Source organism: Ruditapes philippinarum, unplaced genomic scaffold (assembly GCF_026571515.1).
Source record: "Ruditapes philippinarum isolate M1 unplaced genomic scaffold, ASM2657151v2 ctg7299_1_1_1_1, whole genome shotgun sequence".
Lineage (NCBI taxonomy): Eukaryota > Metazoa > Mollusca > Bivalvia > Venerida > Veneridae > Ruditapes > Ruditapes philippinarum.
Window position 1 is genome coordinate 160,482 of NW_026862430.1, and position 19,468 is coordinate 179,949.

The window sequence follows — 19,468 nt, forward strand, 5'->3', positions numbered from 1 at the left end:
TCTTCTGTAAGCGAGATGAACAGCTGCGTCACATGAGAGAATCCAAAGTCCCTGTCGGGATTCGAACCCACTGCTGTGAGGGGCAAGTGGTTTGAAGCCAATAACCATGTTCGAGGGTGATTGAGAAATTTGCAGTCTCATATAAATATTTGATCAGCGTTTTCCTTTATTAGTCGTGCAGTTCATGCCAGGTCTTTCAATTTGGAAGGGCCTGTACAGTTGCAGTACAAACGCGTTTAAAATATCATTTTTTTATTCTCAATGTAGTGTTTTTAATTTTTATACAAGTATAGCACGCACTGCAAATAGAAAACGTCTTCATGCACGTGAAATAAATTTGCAGTTAGAGAACAAAGTTTCGTTTATCACAACAATTGTGCAAGGAGATCAATATGTACATTGAGTTCACGAACAACAAGTGGTTTCATTGTAATATTCAGAGTAACTAGCAGTTCATCCATATATATGAAAACCACATTCTATATATTTATATGTTCAGATCGACTAAACAAGTTCTTATAAAACAACAAAACCCAAAATGGAGTAACCAGTTTTTGTTCCTTTTTATTTATTCTCATTTATAACAAATGCACCAAGATTTCAAAATAATAACCATCTATAATAAATAATGAAAATAATAATGTACATAACCTTTCACTATATTACATACACACCATGACATCTTTATAATATTTTCTACTGCAATATTAATTAGCAAATTAATTTTAGTTATTTAACTCCTGTAGAGAATAAATACCAATGTTCACAGGATTTAGTTTAACTCCCCTATGTACATTGTAAATATCAATGTTATCATGAATTGATTCAACTTCCATAAACATTTTATAAATTTCGTTAACGTAAGGTAGTACACCCCTAATAAAGTACCTGAAAAATATTAACAACAATGTTGAGTCGCATTCTGAAGGCCACTTGTAGGCAAAATTGAAGCAAAATATATCTACTGTATTTTTTTACTTAATGGAAACTTTTCTGAATGTAACCATACAAGTTAAATTATTGTTTATACTCTAAAAAAAGTTTGAAATATATAAAAGAGCAACATTGTCAAAAAGTACGTCACAAATGCTCAGTCCCTTAATAGTGACCATTCACATTAAAATTTTTCAATTCATGATGACTGTATAGACAACAGGTTTTTTTCTGATCATGGACCACTGCATATGACTTTGGCCACAGGGAGGTGAATTTTATGCAGAATACTGTGTCTTGCAAATTAACAATGTTAAAAGTTTGTGCCAAGTCATATACATGTATTATTACCTCAATGCATGTATAAAGTTAAATTATCAAATACTCTTCAAAGTGGAGGTGATGTATTAGGTAATATACTAACTTAACAATAAGGAATTACAATACAGAACATTCATAGAGATAAAAGTTGTTACATACACATTGTACAAGCATTCCCTTGAAGTGAATATTGAAAATCGTACAAAACATCATATATCTTCAATAGTTAAGTATTTGAGATATTCCGAAAGAGGTTTTAGGTATATAGACTGAAAATCAAAGTGTTCACATATGGACAAACAATGGTATTACTTTATGCATTTTTGCTAATAGTAAAAGAACTATATGCCTGTTTTAAGCATTTGACTGACTTATATACATACATAGGTATAAGCAGATAATTATTCCCAGTTTTAACTTAACAACAAAAATCTTGGGTGTTCCTCTTGGCAGTGTTTAGGGTCACAAGGAGGTTGTTTGGTAGAAACCGACAACTAATTGTTTGGCTAAGATAACAAAAATGTAATGGAGCAATCACCATTTAACTTGTTGTTTGACTGAGAACACAGAAATGTAAATGGAACAACCCTATTGTTATTATGACAGTTAATTTATTTTCCACTGATGACATGACAGTGACATGATCCTATATCTTCATCATTTCTTCCCTGGAATACAATAAAATATCTTACAGCAACACGTTAACATTCATAATGTAAGCAAAATTATCCTTTCCTTAAACATGTCTTAACAATATTTGTAGAGATTTCACTCAGTTTCTGACATATTCAAACATATTTAATACTGAGCTATGAAAGAAGACTTCTTAAAAACTTTATTTTAAGATATTTTCCGAGTCCATTATCATACTTAATAAATTTACTGTTCCAAAATGCTAACATTCAATTTATAATCTTAATTATTTCTAGTTAATTTCTTAGAAGTATTTCAATACTTAAATTATTCTATTTATCCTTTATCTATTCAATATTATAAAAAATGCACTTACCAACTTTAAACCATTTAGGGACATTTTTATCTGGCTTTTGTCCTGATGATTTTGATGATGATGATGATGATGAATAGTTGGCTGGTTTCTTTCCTTTCGATGATGATGACTGTTCAGATGATGATGATAATTCAACCTCATTATTCAGTCCATTTAAACTGTAACAAGTTCATAAAAACAAGCTTTTCACTTAAAATGACATTTGCCAAAGGAGTATTCTAAAAACACAAGAAACAAGGCTGGAAATTGTCCCTAAATCGCTCACCTGAGAACATCATGATATTGTTTAAAATGCAAGCTAATGAAAACTGTAACCAGGACTAGTAAATTTTCAAAGTTAACAGGACATATTGTTCTGTGAATAAAATCCACAATCCCTGTATCACAAATTGAACAGCAAAGAATAACCAGATCTTTTTTACAGTTTTCCTTATAGAAACCTATTTAACACTGATTACCCTGAGACGGGGCCAATTTTGATATTTTGCATTACAGAGGAGTAGAGTTATAACTATATTCAAACATGTATAATGGGTACTACATCTCCCTCCATCCCAGGGCCAAACAGTGTAAGATGTCCACTAGACAATGTTTCATGACATATTATAGTTGTAGCCCTTGTGATTTCAGAAAAGAAGATTTTTTTTAAGTTTTTACCACATACACAAAAGGAAAACACAATCATGTCCCTTCAGGCATAGCATTTTTGACACCAGGATCAATATTTGTAAAATTTTCGTAGAGTTCCGCAAGATAATGTGTCAAGCTAAATATCTAAGCTTTGTACTTAAGGGTTTCAGAAAAGTTTTTACTATACATACATCTAAAGAAAACCCATCACCTTCAGGTCGGGGCCAATTAAAAGGACCTCTAGATGATGTGACATACAATGCATCAATTCGCAGCCCTGGGCCGTGTAAAATTAAACATTAAGATTACAATTTTAACCCATTTTTGGCCCTGTGACCAAATTTGAAAAATTTGGATCACTTAGAATAGTTCCTATGAAGTTTGGTCAAAGTCATTAAACAGTTTTTCAGAGGAGATGCTGTTAAAAAGAAATTGTTCAGAATGCATGACAACCATAGTCTAAGGGAGATCACAAAAGATCACCATAGGCTTGTTGTGTAGATATATTGAGATAGCCTAATAAATGTTATATATACAAAGTGTATATAAGAATTATACAATTAACATAGGAACTGCTTTCATTACATACTAGTAACACATTGTTTTCCACATAAAAAATCAAGAATTGGTGAATTATTTAACAAAAATTATCTAAACAATTATGAAAATTCTTAAGGCTTACCACTCTGCCACTAGTATGTCAGCTTGTAATTTAGGTGATATCTCGGACAAGACTGCCTCAGATAAATAATGATCTGAAATTATGATATATATTATTAATTATTATTATTATTATTATTAATATATGTGACAAGCTCAGCGATTTTTGGCCCAAATGTGATATTTGGGCGAAAATGAGTTATGACTAGTTTGTGGTAGAACAACATCTGCTGAATAGCTGGAAACAATTATTTTTAAAAAATACTTGATATTTTATGAAATATTCTAATTTGTATGACATCACCATAACAACAAAAAATACATTTTTAACTTTTATTGGTATATACAAATTAGAAATAATTCCATAGTTATACACAATAAAATAAAATAAAAAAAAAGTGAACATTCATCTTAGTGTAATATAATGTAATATCTTGATATAAAAACAATCGTTTGTTTTCAAAAAATCGGTTGCCATGGCAACAAAAATATAAAAAAATCAAATGCAATATTTTTGCACTTAACATGATTAATTCATCACCAAAATAATGCATATATTATATTAAAAGACAATAATATTAAAGACTTTTCAGAAAAAAAAAGGATTTTTCTTTTTACCCTTTAATAGCTATTGATATTAACTTTAAACATCAGAATTAAATTCTCAGAATTACAGTAACTTTTCCATGATTAAGGTTAATATCATAACTTTAGTTAGTCAACTTTAAAATGCACATCTATAACATGATAGCATATAAAATATGAATCCAATGCAAAACAAATATTCTTTAATGCACTGATTGCAAAAATGGTGTATTTTGGTTGCCATGGTAACAAAAATAATGCAAAAATAACTGAATGATTTAAAATAATTGCATTTTATAAAAAAATATTCCTTTTCACAATAACTTCAAAAGTCTTTCAGAATTTTAACCAAAAAAAAAAAATAGAAAGGGCTTGCACTAGTTATGTTCCTGACTAAATTTTCAGTTACAGATATTGACAGTGTAATCATATTCTGATTAGTGTGTTTTAAATTGTATAATATGAATAACATATTAGTATATTTTTAAATTGAAATAATTTCAATTAATTTAAAACAATTACAATAATAGATTCTAGCAATCACATGGGAAGTCACAAATGAGAGTTCATTTATGTCCTTGAATTATAGTCTTGCAACCCCATGTTGAGGGTTTGACCCAAACAGGGTAATAGCAACAATGTCTCCTCATATGTCTTCAGTTTTTGTAAGCAAAAAGTGATTCATATATAAAACTTGTTTCACAATTAAGTAAAAATATTGTAACACCTCCCACAGTAGTATTCAGCTTTTTTAGGGATACTTCTAAAGACAAATTCTATGAGAATGTAATTCACTTTTGGTATACTGTCAAACATAGACAAATCATTGACTTCTCACATGCCATCCTGAAATAACAAAAACCTGAATAAGTATAAATGAAACAATATAGTGTATATGATGATTTGACTACAAGATAGTGTATATGATATTTGACTGAACAGAAATGAACTATAAGTAAATTGTTGTATAGTGTTGCACAGCTATTGGGTTCATATAATGTCTTGTTCATCATGTAAGTTCTTGTGTAATATATTACAGTCTATATATCATGTACAAATGGCAGTAACATTCATCTTGAACATGACTAAAATAATCTAAATCTACATATGTGCATGTATTGTGGTTGGAACACCGCACTCTTTATTTCAAAAGTAAAGAGAATGTGGAATATTGCATAAATAAACATGCTTACCCAATTGAAGTGTTTTTTATCTTGACCATTACAGTACAGTTGATACAAGTGATTGTCTTTTTTACTCCATAACCCTGGTGCTCAATAGGGCATAGAACTATGTCACACATTGTGCCTCATTTCCAACAATAGTTTAGTATATTCATCCGCAAATAGGTGAACTATCTATGTGTTCTGAAAATTATGTATATATTTTTTAAGAGCTTAACATTATTGACAGAGTATTTGCATAAAACAATACAGCATTATTTTTAAATATAAACTTAAAATTTAGTTCATGTTACTGTACAGAGTTATGTAATTTTAAAACAATATTTTTAAGATCTCATCTGACATCATATATAAAATGCTAAATTGCAAATAAGTTACATTACTTTCAACTGCATTTCAGGAAATTAATCAATATCATTATTTGATAAAAAGGGTTGAGAATGGTCAGTTTATGATGATTATTTACATATGTATACAAAGATTACATTCATAGTAAATCATTTGATCTTTAAACCAAGTATCAAAACACTTACAAGTACATTTCCTTGAAGAATATGGCTCCAACATGCTGGATAATCATATCATCTACTTCAAAACTCTGATGAACTAAGTTGAAGATCTTAAATGTATGTTGGCTGTCAGACCTAAAACAAAAACACAAAATATTTCATCAGCAAAAAGTGCTGGCTCATGAATGTTAAAAATATCCTGGTAGCAGGGCTTCTGTTATTAAAGTTTTGGAGTCATTTACACCTTGATTTTGACTTCAAAAATGTAATGCTTTTCCTTCTTTGCCTACAAAGTGACTTCCAATTACATACATTTTATAGTCTTTGACTGCCAATGTTTGGAATTTAATGGAAACCCTGCTGGTAGAATATGCTATGTGGTATGAGTAATGTGAATATAATATGATTTATTGTAGATACTACCAAAGGCAAAGGGCTAATAAAAATAATTGCATTTTAATATTTATCTATGGTCAGTGGTCAAATCTTCAATCACAGTACTAGATCTATTATTTGTATTTCAAAAGCAGCATGCAGTACAGGAATAACATTTCCTTTACTAAATTGATCTTGAATTGTAATAGAAATTCATTTGTCAATAATTACAGTACTGTACTGAAGCCTTGTCATATATTTCCTTTTTTAAAAATATCTTATACAGTATAAATCTACTTGATGTAGATCTAGATTCTATGTCAAGCTCATTCATTGTAAACAAATTGCAAAATATGTTATGTGTCCAATTACATTTTTTGTCAGTGATGTAGAAAAGATAATGTAAACAAAAATGAAGTGGCAACTTTTGTTTTATTTTTTCTTTTATTGCAGCCTTGACTTCAATTTATTTTGTAATGTAATCAATGTCTTATTTAGAAAAAAAGTTAACAATAACTTTCTATAAAGACCATGACAAATACAAATCGAGTGCAATATACAATGTATCCCCAAAAAATTTGTCTGCCATGACCTGACCCAGATGCCGGCCATGTTTTTTTTTAATATATAAACCAGTGCAAGAGTCATGGTCCCATTTATTTAATTGTTTAAAGTTAAAATACGATGATTATTCATATTCAACATATCAGAAAAAAATAATGAACAGAAAAAGCATAAATAATAAAATATGCACATACCTTTATATTTATTTAAACCTCCAAATATGCAGTAACATGACGTAAAAGGTAGTGAATCTACATGTGTTTACTCGCTGACCTTTGGGAAATGTTTATCGTGGAAGCTGAGAAGGGCTGTTCAAAAAGTATTTTTTATTTCTTTCTAGTTTATTTTATTCTTTCTACTTTCAAAGATACTCTGTTTTGAAGGGAAACCCTAAAATTAAGACATGAAAACTCGCGTGACTTTACAAGCGTTTTTCTCACAATGATTAAAAACTCAATTGGGCCAAAAATCGCTGAGCGCGTCACATATATATTAAAGGATTCATGCTAATTTTCATGATAATTTTGGAAATGTATTTTTAAAAGCGAACTAAGAAAGTAATGAACATATTGCAAACAACCCAAATAAATTACCAAAATGAGGTCAACATATGAAAATGATGTCCTTACTGCAATAGTCACACAATAGTATGGTGATAAATACTATAAAATCAGTCTCAAATCACACTTAACATGTAAAATATTTTGCTTGAATCTTGAATTATCCTTTCACTTTTCTAAAGACCTTAGTACATTTTTGTTAAGTGTGATTTTCTTGAAATATTATGGTTCATCTGGAGACATGCAGCTTCAAGGTTTGAAGAAGCCAGAATTATTTACTACAGTAATTTCTGAAATATTCTAAATGATCTACTGATAACATACAGTATACATGAACTTGTGTGATCTGACTGAAGTGCTTTGAAACAAGTAAGATAAGTAATATAGCTTAACCCTTAACCTTCTGAATTTGTTTAAAAATTTAGCCTTCCTTGAATTTGGCACAGTCCATTCAAAGTTTAAGAGATTTCAATAAAGAAACAAGGCTACCAACAGTAAAGAGCCTGGTCAGATTGCCCGGTCTATATATTGGTGGCAAAAATTGATCACTTCTAGACTCAGTAGGTTAAGGTTTTATTACATAAGTAAAAGTGTTACGGAATCATTTACTACTATAGATATTTATTTACCTTTTTGCTGTTCACTGCCGAAGTAAATCACAGTTGCTGGTACAAGACGTGCCTGAAATCACAATTTATTACATTACATAATATTGATCACATGAATGCAAGATCTGCATAAATATTACAATAACTTTTTCCATGGGAAATAAATTTAAAATTCTCATAATAACACCTAACATTTATAACAAGACTAGAAAATACATCCGTAGAAGCTCCACTGTTAAACACTGTTAAACAATTTTTAAATGTAAGTCAATAATCAATTTTATCCTCTGTAATCTGGACCCTATCAACTGAAAGTCCATTCTGAGAAACTGAATAATATTTTATTTTTACTTTATTATTAATAAAGAACAGTACTAGAGAAGAGAGGTAAGTAAGTTGAACAGAAGGAATATCTTTAATTACATAACCTAATGGAGTATAAAACAATGAGAAGTTGTCAATATAGAAATAAAGCCACAGGTACGACTCTTACCTCTATCAATGTGGCTGTATCATCTTTGAGAACATTTTTGGGTGGGGCAGTATCTGGACAAATAAAAATACAAAGTTTAAGAAGTGATTTTGTTGGTACAAATCTTGAAGACATGATTTTATACCTCTTTTGTAGAGGACCACAAGGTGATGCTAAATATCTAAGCTCTCCAAGTTGTAGTTTCTGAGAAGAAGGTTTTTATAGTTAGTTTCCAATGCAAGTCCATGTAACAAAAATAACCTAAATCAAATAATTTTTAAAAGGTTTAAACAAAAAATATATTATATGTAAATAATTATGTGCAATGAAATGATGAAAAGTAACTTACACAGGTAAAATGGCATACTTTTATCTTCTAGGTGTTCTTTAACAAACTTTTTGATAGCAAAAACTGAAATGCAAATGTAAATAAACACCTTTATACAGTCTTATTAATAGGGATGGCAATGAATACCAAAATCAATACTCGAGTACTCAGTCATTTTTCCGATCGAGTACTCGGTTACTCTGATAATTTCCAATGATCTTCAAAGTTTTATCCCCACCTGTATGCTACTTTGTTTTCTATATAAATTCATAGAATTTGTAAATATAACAAAGACTGCAAGGGAGGTAACTTAGAATTTACCAATAAACTAATTAAAATGAAATCAACATTATATTTTACAATGTAATAATTAATGCAATATCAAGTACACCAATCTTTCTAAATCGCAAAAATAAAGAAATTATATATTTTTTTCTGAATAAGCGTATATCAATTTTGTTAACTGATATATTTTGGCGTTTGATCGAGTACTCGGTTAATCAGTTACTCGTTGCCATCCCTACTTATTATTAAGCAAAAACGTAATAAAAAAATACAATTGAAAAAGCCTAAATTGTTATAAAAACTGCATATATTAAACCCTTAACCTCCTTGAACTGTAAGTTATAATCCTTTGACACTAGTATAACACCAGGTAATCCTAGAAATCCTTGCAGTTCGACCAGACGCTACTGGTTGTATATTTTTTCTATAACTGAAAACCCTTAAACTTTAAATAGACTGTTCCAAATTCAAATCAAGGCAAACTCATTTCTCTAAATCAGCATGTTAAAGGTGTAAGACAATATCATAGTGTACCTGTTTCTCTAGGTCTAAAGAGGCCCTGTAGTGTAAGTTTATCATGAAACTGTATACGTATTATAACTGTCTCATATTTACTGTACTCCGACTCAAATTTAGCCTTTCTCATAGCTGATGTCATCAGTGGCTGATCCTCCATTTCTTGTCTATAAATAGTAACAAGAACAATATATCAATAATGTCAGGAAAAGGAGACTTGCTTAACTGGACTTTCCTTACTATTTGAACCCATTCACCTCTAGTTCAAACACTGATAGAAAAAAGCAAATCATCAAAGTATTGCAAGCAGTACAAAAGTCCCTTACTGGTTAGAACCCCAGCAACATTCTGCAGGGCCATGGCCATTCAATTATGCAATTGTCGAAAACATGAATGAACTTTAATCTTTTGAGTTCTTAGTTTGTCTGTACCATATTAATGTGTTAAGTTTCCCTGCCTAGTTAGGAAATTATGTTTATACAACAGATAATCAAAAGATCCAATTTTGTCAGGATGAGTATGTAAAACTTATGTTTCAACTTTTCTCTATTTCAAGTAAATTTACTAAAGATGCTAGACTTTTAAACATTGTCAAACATGATGTGAGTGATGACAAAGAATCTAAAAAAGATACCATTTATAGTAAGAAAGAAGAAACGTGAAAAAAAACCCACAACTTTCAAATAAATTCAAAGGTCAAAATGAAAATAATCATAGAAACCCAAGAGCAAGACTTACAAGTCTAATCAAATTTGATGTAGGAGTTGATAATGATTATATATTTGAGATTTGAAGTAAATCCATGAAGAATTAATAAAGTTATAGAATAAATAAGGAAAATTCAATGTTTAAGTGCGAGATAATTCTAGAAATAATGGACTTTAGATTTATAAACCTTATTATTATGATGTGGGAGTTTGAAATTTGAAGAAAATCCTATAAGAAATGAAAAAAAAAATATAATATAAAAATCTAAGTGGGACATAATTTGAGAAATAGTCAAACATGATTTGAGTAATAAAGATCATAAACTTGAGGTTTGAAGTAGATACCTTAAAAAAAATAAGTTATTGGAACCAAACAATAACTCTCTTAAGAATAAGTACTTACAAGCGTTTTTGTTGAGCTGTAAACAGACTCTTTAAATCAGCATCTGTATGCTCGAAGAAATCATCTGGTAAATCTATGTTTAACAAAAAATATACATTTATAATAAAACAATTCACTCTACATTTTAACATTTGATTGTCTTAAAATCATGTTTATACCAAAGGAAGGTACATTAATTTATAATGTCTCTATATAAAAGTTCATGTTAAATCACAATAACATGGCACTTACTGTTATACAAAATCTTCATTCTTGAATGCATGAAACATGATAATTTATTTAAATTCAATTATAATCAAAGCTTAAAGCTTATTTGTCTAGTGCTTTACTACTCGTTCTGGAAAAAAACAGAACTGGTGACTTGTGGGATAACATGCTTGCAAATCCAGTAGGACTTAATACAGTGGTCCAAGAGTTTTTTGAGATGCAGAGAAACAAAGCCGTTATTTCCAACTAAACAATCATAGGTCAATGCAATTTGCATACAATACGATTGATCCACTACAACAATCATGGATTTACTTATCTTTTGGGGTTTTTTTGGTTTGGCTTAACATTGCATCAATACAGTAGAAGTCACATGGAGACTTTCCAGCTTACTGGGGGAGGCAGATCTTAGGTGCCCTCCTGTACATTTTTTACAGGCACAAACAAGCACCAGAGTAGAACGATCAACATTCTGTAAGCTAGTTGGATAGCATTCTCTCATGAAGAATCCAAAGAATCTGGCATGGCTCAAACCTACAGCGGTGAGAGGTAAGTGGCTTGAAGTCAAGAACATAAACCACTGTGCCAAGGATGCCCCCTTCACACATCTACAGGGTACCACTTAGTAAATTAAGTGTAACAAGAAGCAACTTACCGCTATCTTGTTGTTCACTAGCTTCTTTCGTCACAACACGCTCTTCAAAATTGAACACTTTGATTTTTCTATCACATGGCTGTAATGTAATGTTTTGACACCCATTATAATATAGAATATTTTACAGGTATAATATATTCCAGCATATTGATAATTTACCTTAATTGTATACCAAAAACAGTTTGGAGAAGGCTATACTGGAATCACTTTGTTGTCTGTTTGTCCATCTTCATTGTGTACGTCTTTCAGATCTCTTAAATCGCAACAGCCAATCAGCATGTCTCTACCGTGTTTGCCTTTCAAATTTCTTGAATCCTTAACCTCTCAGAGGACTTTGAAACTCAGCTCAAATGTCAAAACTCGACAAGATAATGTGCAGGGCCTTTGACATCTAAGTCCCCACTCAAGGTCAAAGTCACACTTGAAAGTTAAATGTCAGATAGCCAATTTCTCAGTGAGCGTGATTTTCTTCAAACTTGGCTCAAATGTCCACCTGAACAAGGTGACTGGCAGAACTCATGCCATACTTGTGTTAGCTCAAGTTCAAGGTCACATTGAAAGTTAAATGCAAGAGAGCAAATTCCGCCTTGTCTGCTTAGTAACTCCTATACCATTTGAAGAGAGCTAAAATATTCACATCAAAACGGTTATGTGCAGAACCTGCTGTGCTGGCACAATGCCAAGATCACAACTGAAGGTCAAATGTTTGGGAAAAATCCCATGAGGAGTATAGTAGTTATACAGAGGAAACAAAATTATATGACATATGACCATCAAAAATGACCTTGACTTTCAAGGTTGACTTTGAGCCAGCATAGTGGCAGCAATGGTTTCACACATCACCTTGTTGAGGTGATCATTGACAAGTTTGAAGAAAATCTTTCAGAATAGGATCTATAGAGCAGAATCAAAATTCTCTAACATTTGGGTTGAAACCTTGACCTTGGGCTGGCACATTGTCTTGTAAAGGTGGACATTTGAGTCAAGTTCAAGGAAAATCCTTCAATGGGTATAGGATTTATGGAGCAGGCACAAAATTTGGTCACAGACTGACCGTTGCAAAGTGATTCCAGTGTCAAGCTTCCCACCTCCTTAATCTTGTGGTGTGTGTCTATAATTACCTACCTGAAATTCTTCCTTTCTCACAGCACTGAAATAGAAAATAAATGATTTACATATATATCTAAATAATATTTAAATTTCCTCTACAAATGTGTTAATTATTTCATTTTCATCTACAAAGTATTTTGTGGAGGTGTGCTGCTTTTAAATTGCACCAACACTGGTCAGATTACTAAGAAACTTTAGAAGACCATGCAAAAATGGTTGATCAGAAAACTAAATTGCTACCATCAACCATTTGCAAGATGCCTTTCATCAATGTTCTTCAATGAAAACAATTAACCATCCCTAGAGATACTAGAACATACAGTGGTACAGGGTGAAATAATTGAAACATCTACCTTGCCTACACTTATTAATAATGTTATAACATTATACAAAACAACAACGGAGATTACCTCATTTCATTATTGTAAAGATTCTGTCCCTTTGTTGATTCAGGAAACTGTAGGAAATATCAAAGAATATCATTATCTTTTAGTCAGAAGTGATTTCTAGCAATGGAAATGTACATTTTTCTGTCTGTAATATTAACAAATAATATCAACAAAAACTCAGCAATTTCGTTTTTTTATAATAAAAAAATTTTAAATAAATAAATCTACAGCTAACTCATGTTATCTCAGTCGCCGGGATCTAAGAAAAAATGCAGGGTAATGAAATGTCAAGATAAACAATGGCAGACAAAAAATAATGGACGAGAATTAATTACTTGAGATAAACGAAGGATTATAGTATGAAAGTAACAAAGTAACTAATGGGTCTGAAATTTCACTTCAAGATACTGAAAAAAAAAAAATCTATATAGATAAAGAAGGAAACAAACTGGTCACTTTTAAACTTTGATCCGAGAAATTTGATGTCAAGATAACAATAGTTAACTGTATTACAAAGGTAAGACCTTGAAATTAGAAAATTGTTGTTGTTGTTGTTGTTGTCTTGGTTTGATTTGTTTCTGTTTAGCAGCACCTGGAGGTTGCTGTTGGTTCATAGTAAGTCCCTGTGCTCCCATGTTTGCGAAGAATGACTGCGCAAGCCTCCTTGCAACCTAAAATATATGTATATGACATACATTTATTGTATATTACATAAATCTGTTGTATATGACATACATTTGTTGTATATTACATAAATCTGTTGTATATGACATAAATCTGTTGTATATGACATACATTTGTTGTATATTACATAAATCTGTTGTATATGACATAAATCTGTTGTATATATCATACATTTCTTGTATATGACATACATTTGTAGTATATGACATACATTTGTTGTATATTACATATATCTGTTGTATATGACATAAATCTGTTGTATATGACATACATTTGTTGTATATTACACAAATCTGTTGTATATGACATAAATCTGTTGTATATATCATACATTTCTTGTATATGACATACATTTGTAGTATATGACATACATTTGTTGTATATGACATAAATCTGTTGTATATGACATAAATCTGTTGTATATGACATACATTTGTTGTATATTACATAAATCTGTTGTATATGACATAAATCTGTTGTATATGACATACATTTGTTGTATATTACATAAATCTGTTGTATATGACATAAATCTGTTGTATATGACATACATTTGTTGTATATTACATAAATCTGTTGTATATGACATAAATCTGTTGTATATGACATACATTTGTTGTATATTACATAAATCTGTTGTATATGACATAAATATGTTGTATATGACATACATTTGTTGTATATTACATAAATCTGTTGTATATTACATACATTTGTTGTATATTACATACATTTGTTGTATATTACATACATTTGTTGTATATTACATACATTTGTTGTATAAAAAAGATCTTAATTTATACCTGCTGTTGCTCTGGTGATAAATCATTGAAGTCATCTGGAGTGAACACCTCTATACCTGGTACACTTCTTAAATACTCGATATTTGATTGGCTGGGTGGCACTGGTTCCAACTGTCTTGAACCTATAAATATACAAAGAGATATATAAATTCTAAAGAAAGTGTCCAAACTAAACTATTTTTTTTTCCAATGCAAGAGGCTGCTGTAGGTTTCCATAATTTATCATTAAAAATTAATGCATCCAACACTTAAAATTAAACAATGGTTTAGTTTCTATTTTAAAAGTCAACAACTTTTCCAATCTGTGATAATCACATTAGCTAGGAAAAATTAATGCTATTTTTATGAAGAAAAACAGATTATCTTTAACCCGACAAATGTAAAGAAAAAAATTAAATAACTTATAAACTAAAAACCTAAGCACAAGATTGCATTTTTGTCCCCATAGCATTTCATCTGATTTTTATTTTTCTTGGGTCAGTGTTAACCCTTTCGCTGCCAGAGGTTTATTCATTTATTGACCACCTATTTGCCAGAAGGTTTTCTAAGAAATTACTATATCATTAATTAATATAATTATTATTATTTGTTATAAGTATTATAATTATTATATATGTTTCCAAATTTGCTAGTATATAATAATTATTGTCGATGGTATAATTATCTTTATATTTATTATTATATATTATTATTATTATAGAAACGGCAAAAGCCGTCCATATGGCAAATACGCCGAAAATAATAGGGACGGCATATGCCGTCCCTATGGCAGTGAAAGGGTTAATTTCAAATGGCAATTTTCAACTGTTCCTTTTTAAGATGGTAACAGGTACTGTATGTATTATCTAAGACTAATGAGCAGAACTAATTATCTGAGAGCTACATATACAACTTGTCAGTGTCACTGTGAAAACAGCAAATTACTTTAAAATGAAAACTGCATCAAAGACAATTGTTGTAGTCAAACAAGAGCTATTACCCAGCAGAGCCCATTCTTGAGTTTTTTCTTTTTTCTGTATAGTCAGGGGAAGAATATTATAGTAAAGATAAATTCACCAAAGCATTTTTTGTAACAAATGAAATTCAAACTTTAAATTTTATCTTGATGGGCATTGGCATTTAAAGGTCAAAGTCACATTTGAATTAATCAGTATGTCTGTTGCATGTGTTATTTTGCCCAAAAATGAATCAAATCCACAAATAAATAGCAAAGTTATGAGAATTTAAGCAAATTTCAATTATTGTGACTTTGACAGTCAAGGTCAATTAAGGGTCAAGGTCACATCAGAATAATTCAACATGTTGGTTTCGTCATATGTGTTATTTTGTCCAAGTATGAATCAAATCTTTAAATAAATTATAACAAAGTTATGACAAACTTAATTTGACCTCCTACTATGAAGATGATTGTTACCTGCTTGAATAGTTTCAGTACTTGATGACACAGCATCTTCAGTTTCCATTACATTCTCTCCAGCCTTGAGGCTGCTCAACTTCCATTGGTTCAGAGAGATCATGTGACACAACAGTCTCCTCCTCCAACTTCACTACTTTGGGAGAAGGTTCTTCAGGGCTTGCTTTAGGACTTGTTTTCTGTGCTGTGGTTGGTTTATTGTCATTTTGAATGTTTACATTGATATTTAGAGATATTGTGGTATTCTCGGTTTTCACCTGAGCACTAGTCTCGTTACCTAGGTTACTTTGTGATTCAACTGACATGGATGATTGAACATTGGTTGAAGAGTTAGAGGAGGAGGAGGACATTGGACTGTTCTGTTTTGATGAGGCCTGGTCAAGTCTAGCTTTACGCAGTTTCTCTTTTTCAAACTTGTTAGCTATGTCTGTCAGAGTTTTGTCATCTACAGGCCTGTGAAAGCAATCTGTGTGGACACAATAAGATAATGACCAATATTGTAAACATATTAAAAATAGCAACATAATATTTTGTTTCGAAACATTTTATTCAGTTCACATATAATATTCAAAAGAATCATGCATATTAAATTACAGAGACATTCTATGTCATCATCTTTCAAGAAATAGGTTCATGAAAACAACCTTATTTTTTTCTGTTTTTAAATTGTTTTTTAAATAATTAATTAGATATAGCTAGTAATTAATCAGATATAGCTTTATAAACTTTAAAAATCACAATGAGAAATGATGGAAGACAAACCTTATCGCAGCTTTTCCACCAGTCAGACCGAGGGTTCGCAGTTTGGTCTCTCGTAAAGCTAGTTCACCAACTACCTCCTCTCTCATATAAATACACACTGGATGTAAGGCGGGGCTTTGTGTACTGTCTACAAATGTCAGCTTTCCTTTATGGCCACTAAAGTAAAAAAACAAGCATAATAAATTTATTTAACACTCATTCTCTTGACTTTTCTTCCAACTTCTCACTTCACTTTACCTTTCCATTTTTTTTAAATCCCTTTGCAAGTAGTTATCCAAGTGTGCCCTGAGGAAAGTTTTGAAAATGTAACATTAGATCACCTCAGATACATTGCTAGAAAAGATTAAAGCCACCCCTCCACCACAAAAAAACCCGCAAACTTTTTAAATTTATCTTAACATAAAAGAGGTAAATAAACAAAACTTTGTATATAACGATTAGACATGATATACGTGTGGTATAATTTATAATAAGATGGATTGTTGTCTCTGTTCCCAAATTTTCACCTCTACATGTGTACATGTGTATCAGTTTGACAGTTTTCCGCCATGTTAAACTGTACAGTGATTTTTTTCACTGTATTTTACAGCCGAATAAAGGCTGTTTCCCCTAGCCCAAAATAAATATATTTTCCACTAAAAATGCTAATATTTTCCCCTAAAATGCCTTGTGCTCTTCCATACCAGAACCATGACTTAACAGCATCTGACTTATATCATCTAGAAGACAGAAATCTGTCCCTATATATAGCCTCTGCTATGTACCATGCATGTTAAATTGAATTGATACTATTTTTTTCATAAAATGTGTGGATTAATTGGATTTTCAGTTGCTGGAATTTGATTTCAGGGTTTCCCCCTTTTTTGATTTATCACGCTGTACATGTATTTTCCCCTTCAGAAAGCCAAAGGTTGTTTTGAAAATTGGAAAAAAAATCACTGCTGTAAATAAATCGCTTAAGGTGAGAATGCTCTCCAAACTTACACATTCATTGTATGTCAATAAATAATGATTTTATTAGAAAAGTTTAAATATCTATTCATATTTTTTTAGCGTAAATTACCTTGACCTAGACCCTAGTGAACCAAGGAGCATGAAACAAAATTATGATTAGAAACCAAAACTACCTTTGTTTTATATAGTAAATACATGTACCTATCAGTCCTGGTTCTCCCAGTGCAGTAATAATCCCATAGACTGGTTCCTGAAAAATGAGTGTTGCAAGCTGTTCCCGTCCCCTTAACTGAAGAGCAATCAGTACCTCAGTTTTCACACGAAGATTTCTCTGCTTTCACTAACTCAAGTTTGGCATTGTTAGGCAAATTTGCATACCTTACAGATAATGTTAAATCTAGAGTGTTTCTACCATGTCTGAAAATAAAGATAAATAGTTATACAATTTCAAGACAATACTAGTACATTGACTATGAATGAATGATTATATAATCTTATTTAATAATTTTGATATTAAATTTTTTAATACTTAAGATGTTGAAATAATTATGCTGTTTTTTTTTTTTCAAAATGTTGTACATGTATATTTTTTATAGCTTTTTATTTATATGATAAGAGTATATGCTGGGATTGACAAATATACAATTAAGTTTGATTTTAAGGCATTTCGAGCTCCACACTTCAAGTGTCTGTGAAATGATGTACATTTTGTAATTTACTAACTAGTAGATCTAGACAGAAATAAAATCACACATTTAACAGCCTTACATTAGTTTATAGTCCTCTGGTGGAAGAAATTTCTGTTTCTGACAAACTTCCTCTAGCACCTATAAATATAACAGAAGTACAAGCCTACATAGAGGAAATTGATATATCAATAAATTTGGGGTTTACTGTAAACAGTTTGTGAACTGCTAATAATTTCTTCCCTTCTTTAAAAACACCCAAGCCTGACGTCAGGAAATGTCTATTTTTATATATAACAATATGTGATTACATTTGAGAAACATTTAACTTAGACAGATCTACATAGATCAACAGGAAACTAACAACGCATTTTTATCCGAAATAAAACTATCCGAAATGCATAAGTTTGATTAATATAAGTTGTATACTAAAAGAAAGTTACCTGCAGAAGTTTTGAATTTGGTGTAATTTTGATATTTTGTCTTCTTCCGTTAGGACATAATACCTGCAGTGTCGACATATTTAAGAAGAAATAATGTGAAAATTTCGTCTTCAATTTCAGTACGGTGTCGTTTAAAGTTGATTTCGTGAGAACTGCACAAAACGAATCCCACGAATTCATCATAAAGGGAGGTAAGACAGTGCTTTTTTTAACTAAGTTCGTATTGAGTGACGTACCTTAGATTCGCAACATGTTCAACAAGCTTCACATTTGTGTCATGTTAATTTTAAAATCACTGTTGACTTGTGGGCCGCACAAGATTTTCTTACTTCTGACCTTTGACCTTTAAGAGTTACATTGACCTTGTTGAAAATGGTAATGGAAATTGGGGAGGCACACTTAATGTGTATATTCTAGTTGTGGTAGACTAACTGCGTCCCGGAAAGTGAACTATGAAATCCATCAATTTCCTATTCGTGAAATGTCCGGACTGAAAAAAAGGACATTGACCATTATTTTTTCAAGTACATTGCGTACTTATGACCTATGACCTATTTATGGCCTATGACCTGGTATGTATACATTTAAATTAGGCCTAATTCCAATGAAAAAAAATAATAGAACCGTTTCCAGTTTGAGAAATTAAAACAGGATAGATCTTACACTTAGATATTTTACGTAGTTTTGATATCGTAGTTGGTGTTAACAAGTG

General features: G+C 30.9%; 1 protein-coding gene and 1 long non-coding RNA gene across 2 annotated transcripts; both read right to left on the reverse strand.

Moving 5' to 3' along the window:
- Positions 1–1,468: 1,468 nt before the first annotated feature.
- LOC132719054 (tether containing UBX domain for GLUT4-like) lies at positions 1,469–18,920 on the reverse strand. Its single transcript, XM_060702792.1, is given in 20 exon segments — positions 1,469–1,922; positions 2,264–2,421; positions 3,576–3,648; positions 7,960–8,011; positions 8,432–8,484; positions 8,760–8,822; positions 9,558–9,706; positions 10,650–10,722; positions 11,512–11,590; positions 12,637–12,661; positions 13,032–13,078; positions 13,535–13,681; positions 14,498–14,619; positions 15,912–15,942; positions 15,944–16,371; positions 16,669–16,829; positions 17,801–17,949; positions 17,951–18,044; positions 18,396–18,454; positions 18,757–18,920. Coding segments are annotated over 20 exon segments (2,052 nt in total). The 5' UTR covers positions 18,835–18,920; the 3' UTR covers positions 1,469–1,911.
- On the reverse strand, positions 4,438–7,043 carry LOC132719052 (uncharacterized). Its single transcript, XR_009624163.1, has 4 exons — positions 6,965–7,043; positions 5,856–5,966; positions 5,332–5,505; positions 4,438–4,984 (listed from the first exon to the last, which is right to left on the reverse strand). It is a non-coding gene; the product is annotated as an uncharacterized LOC132719052 (long non-coding RNA).
- Positions 18,921–19,468: the final 548 nt, after the last annotated feature.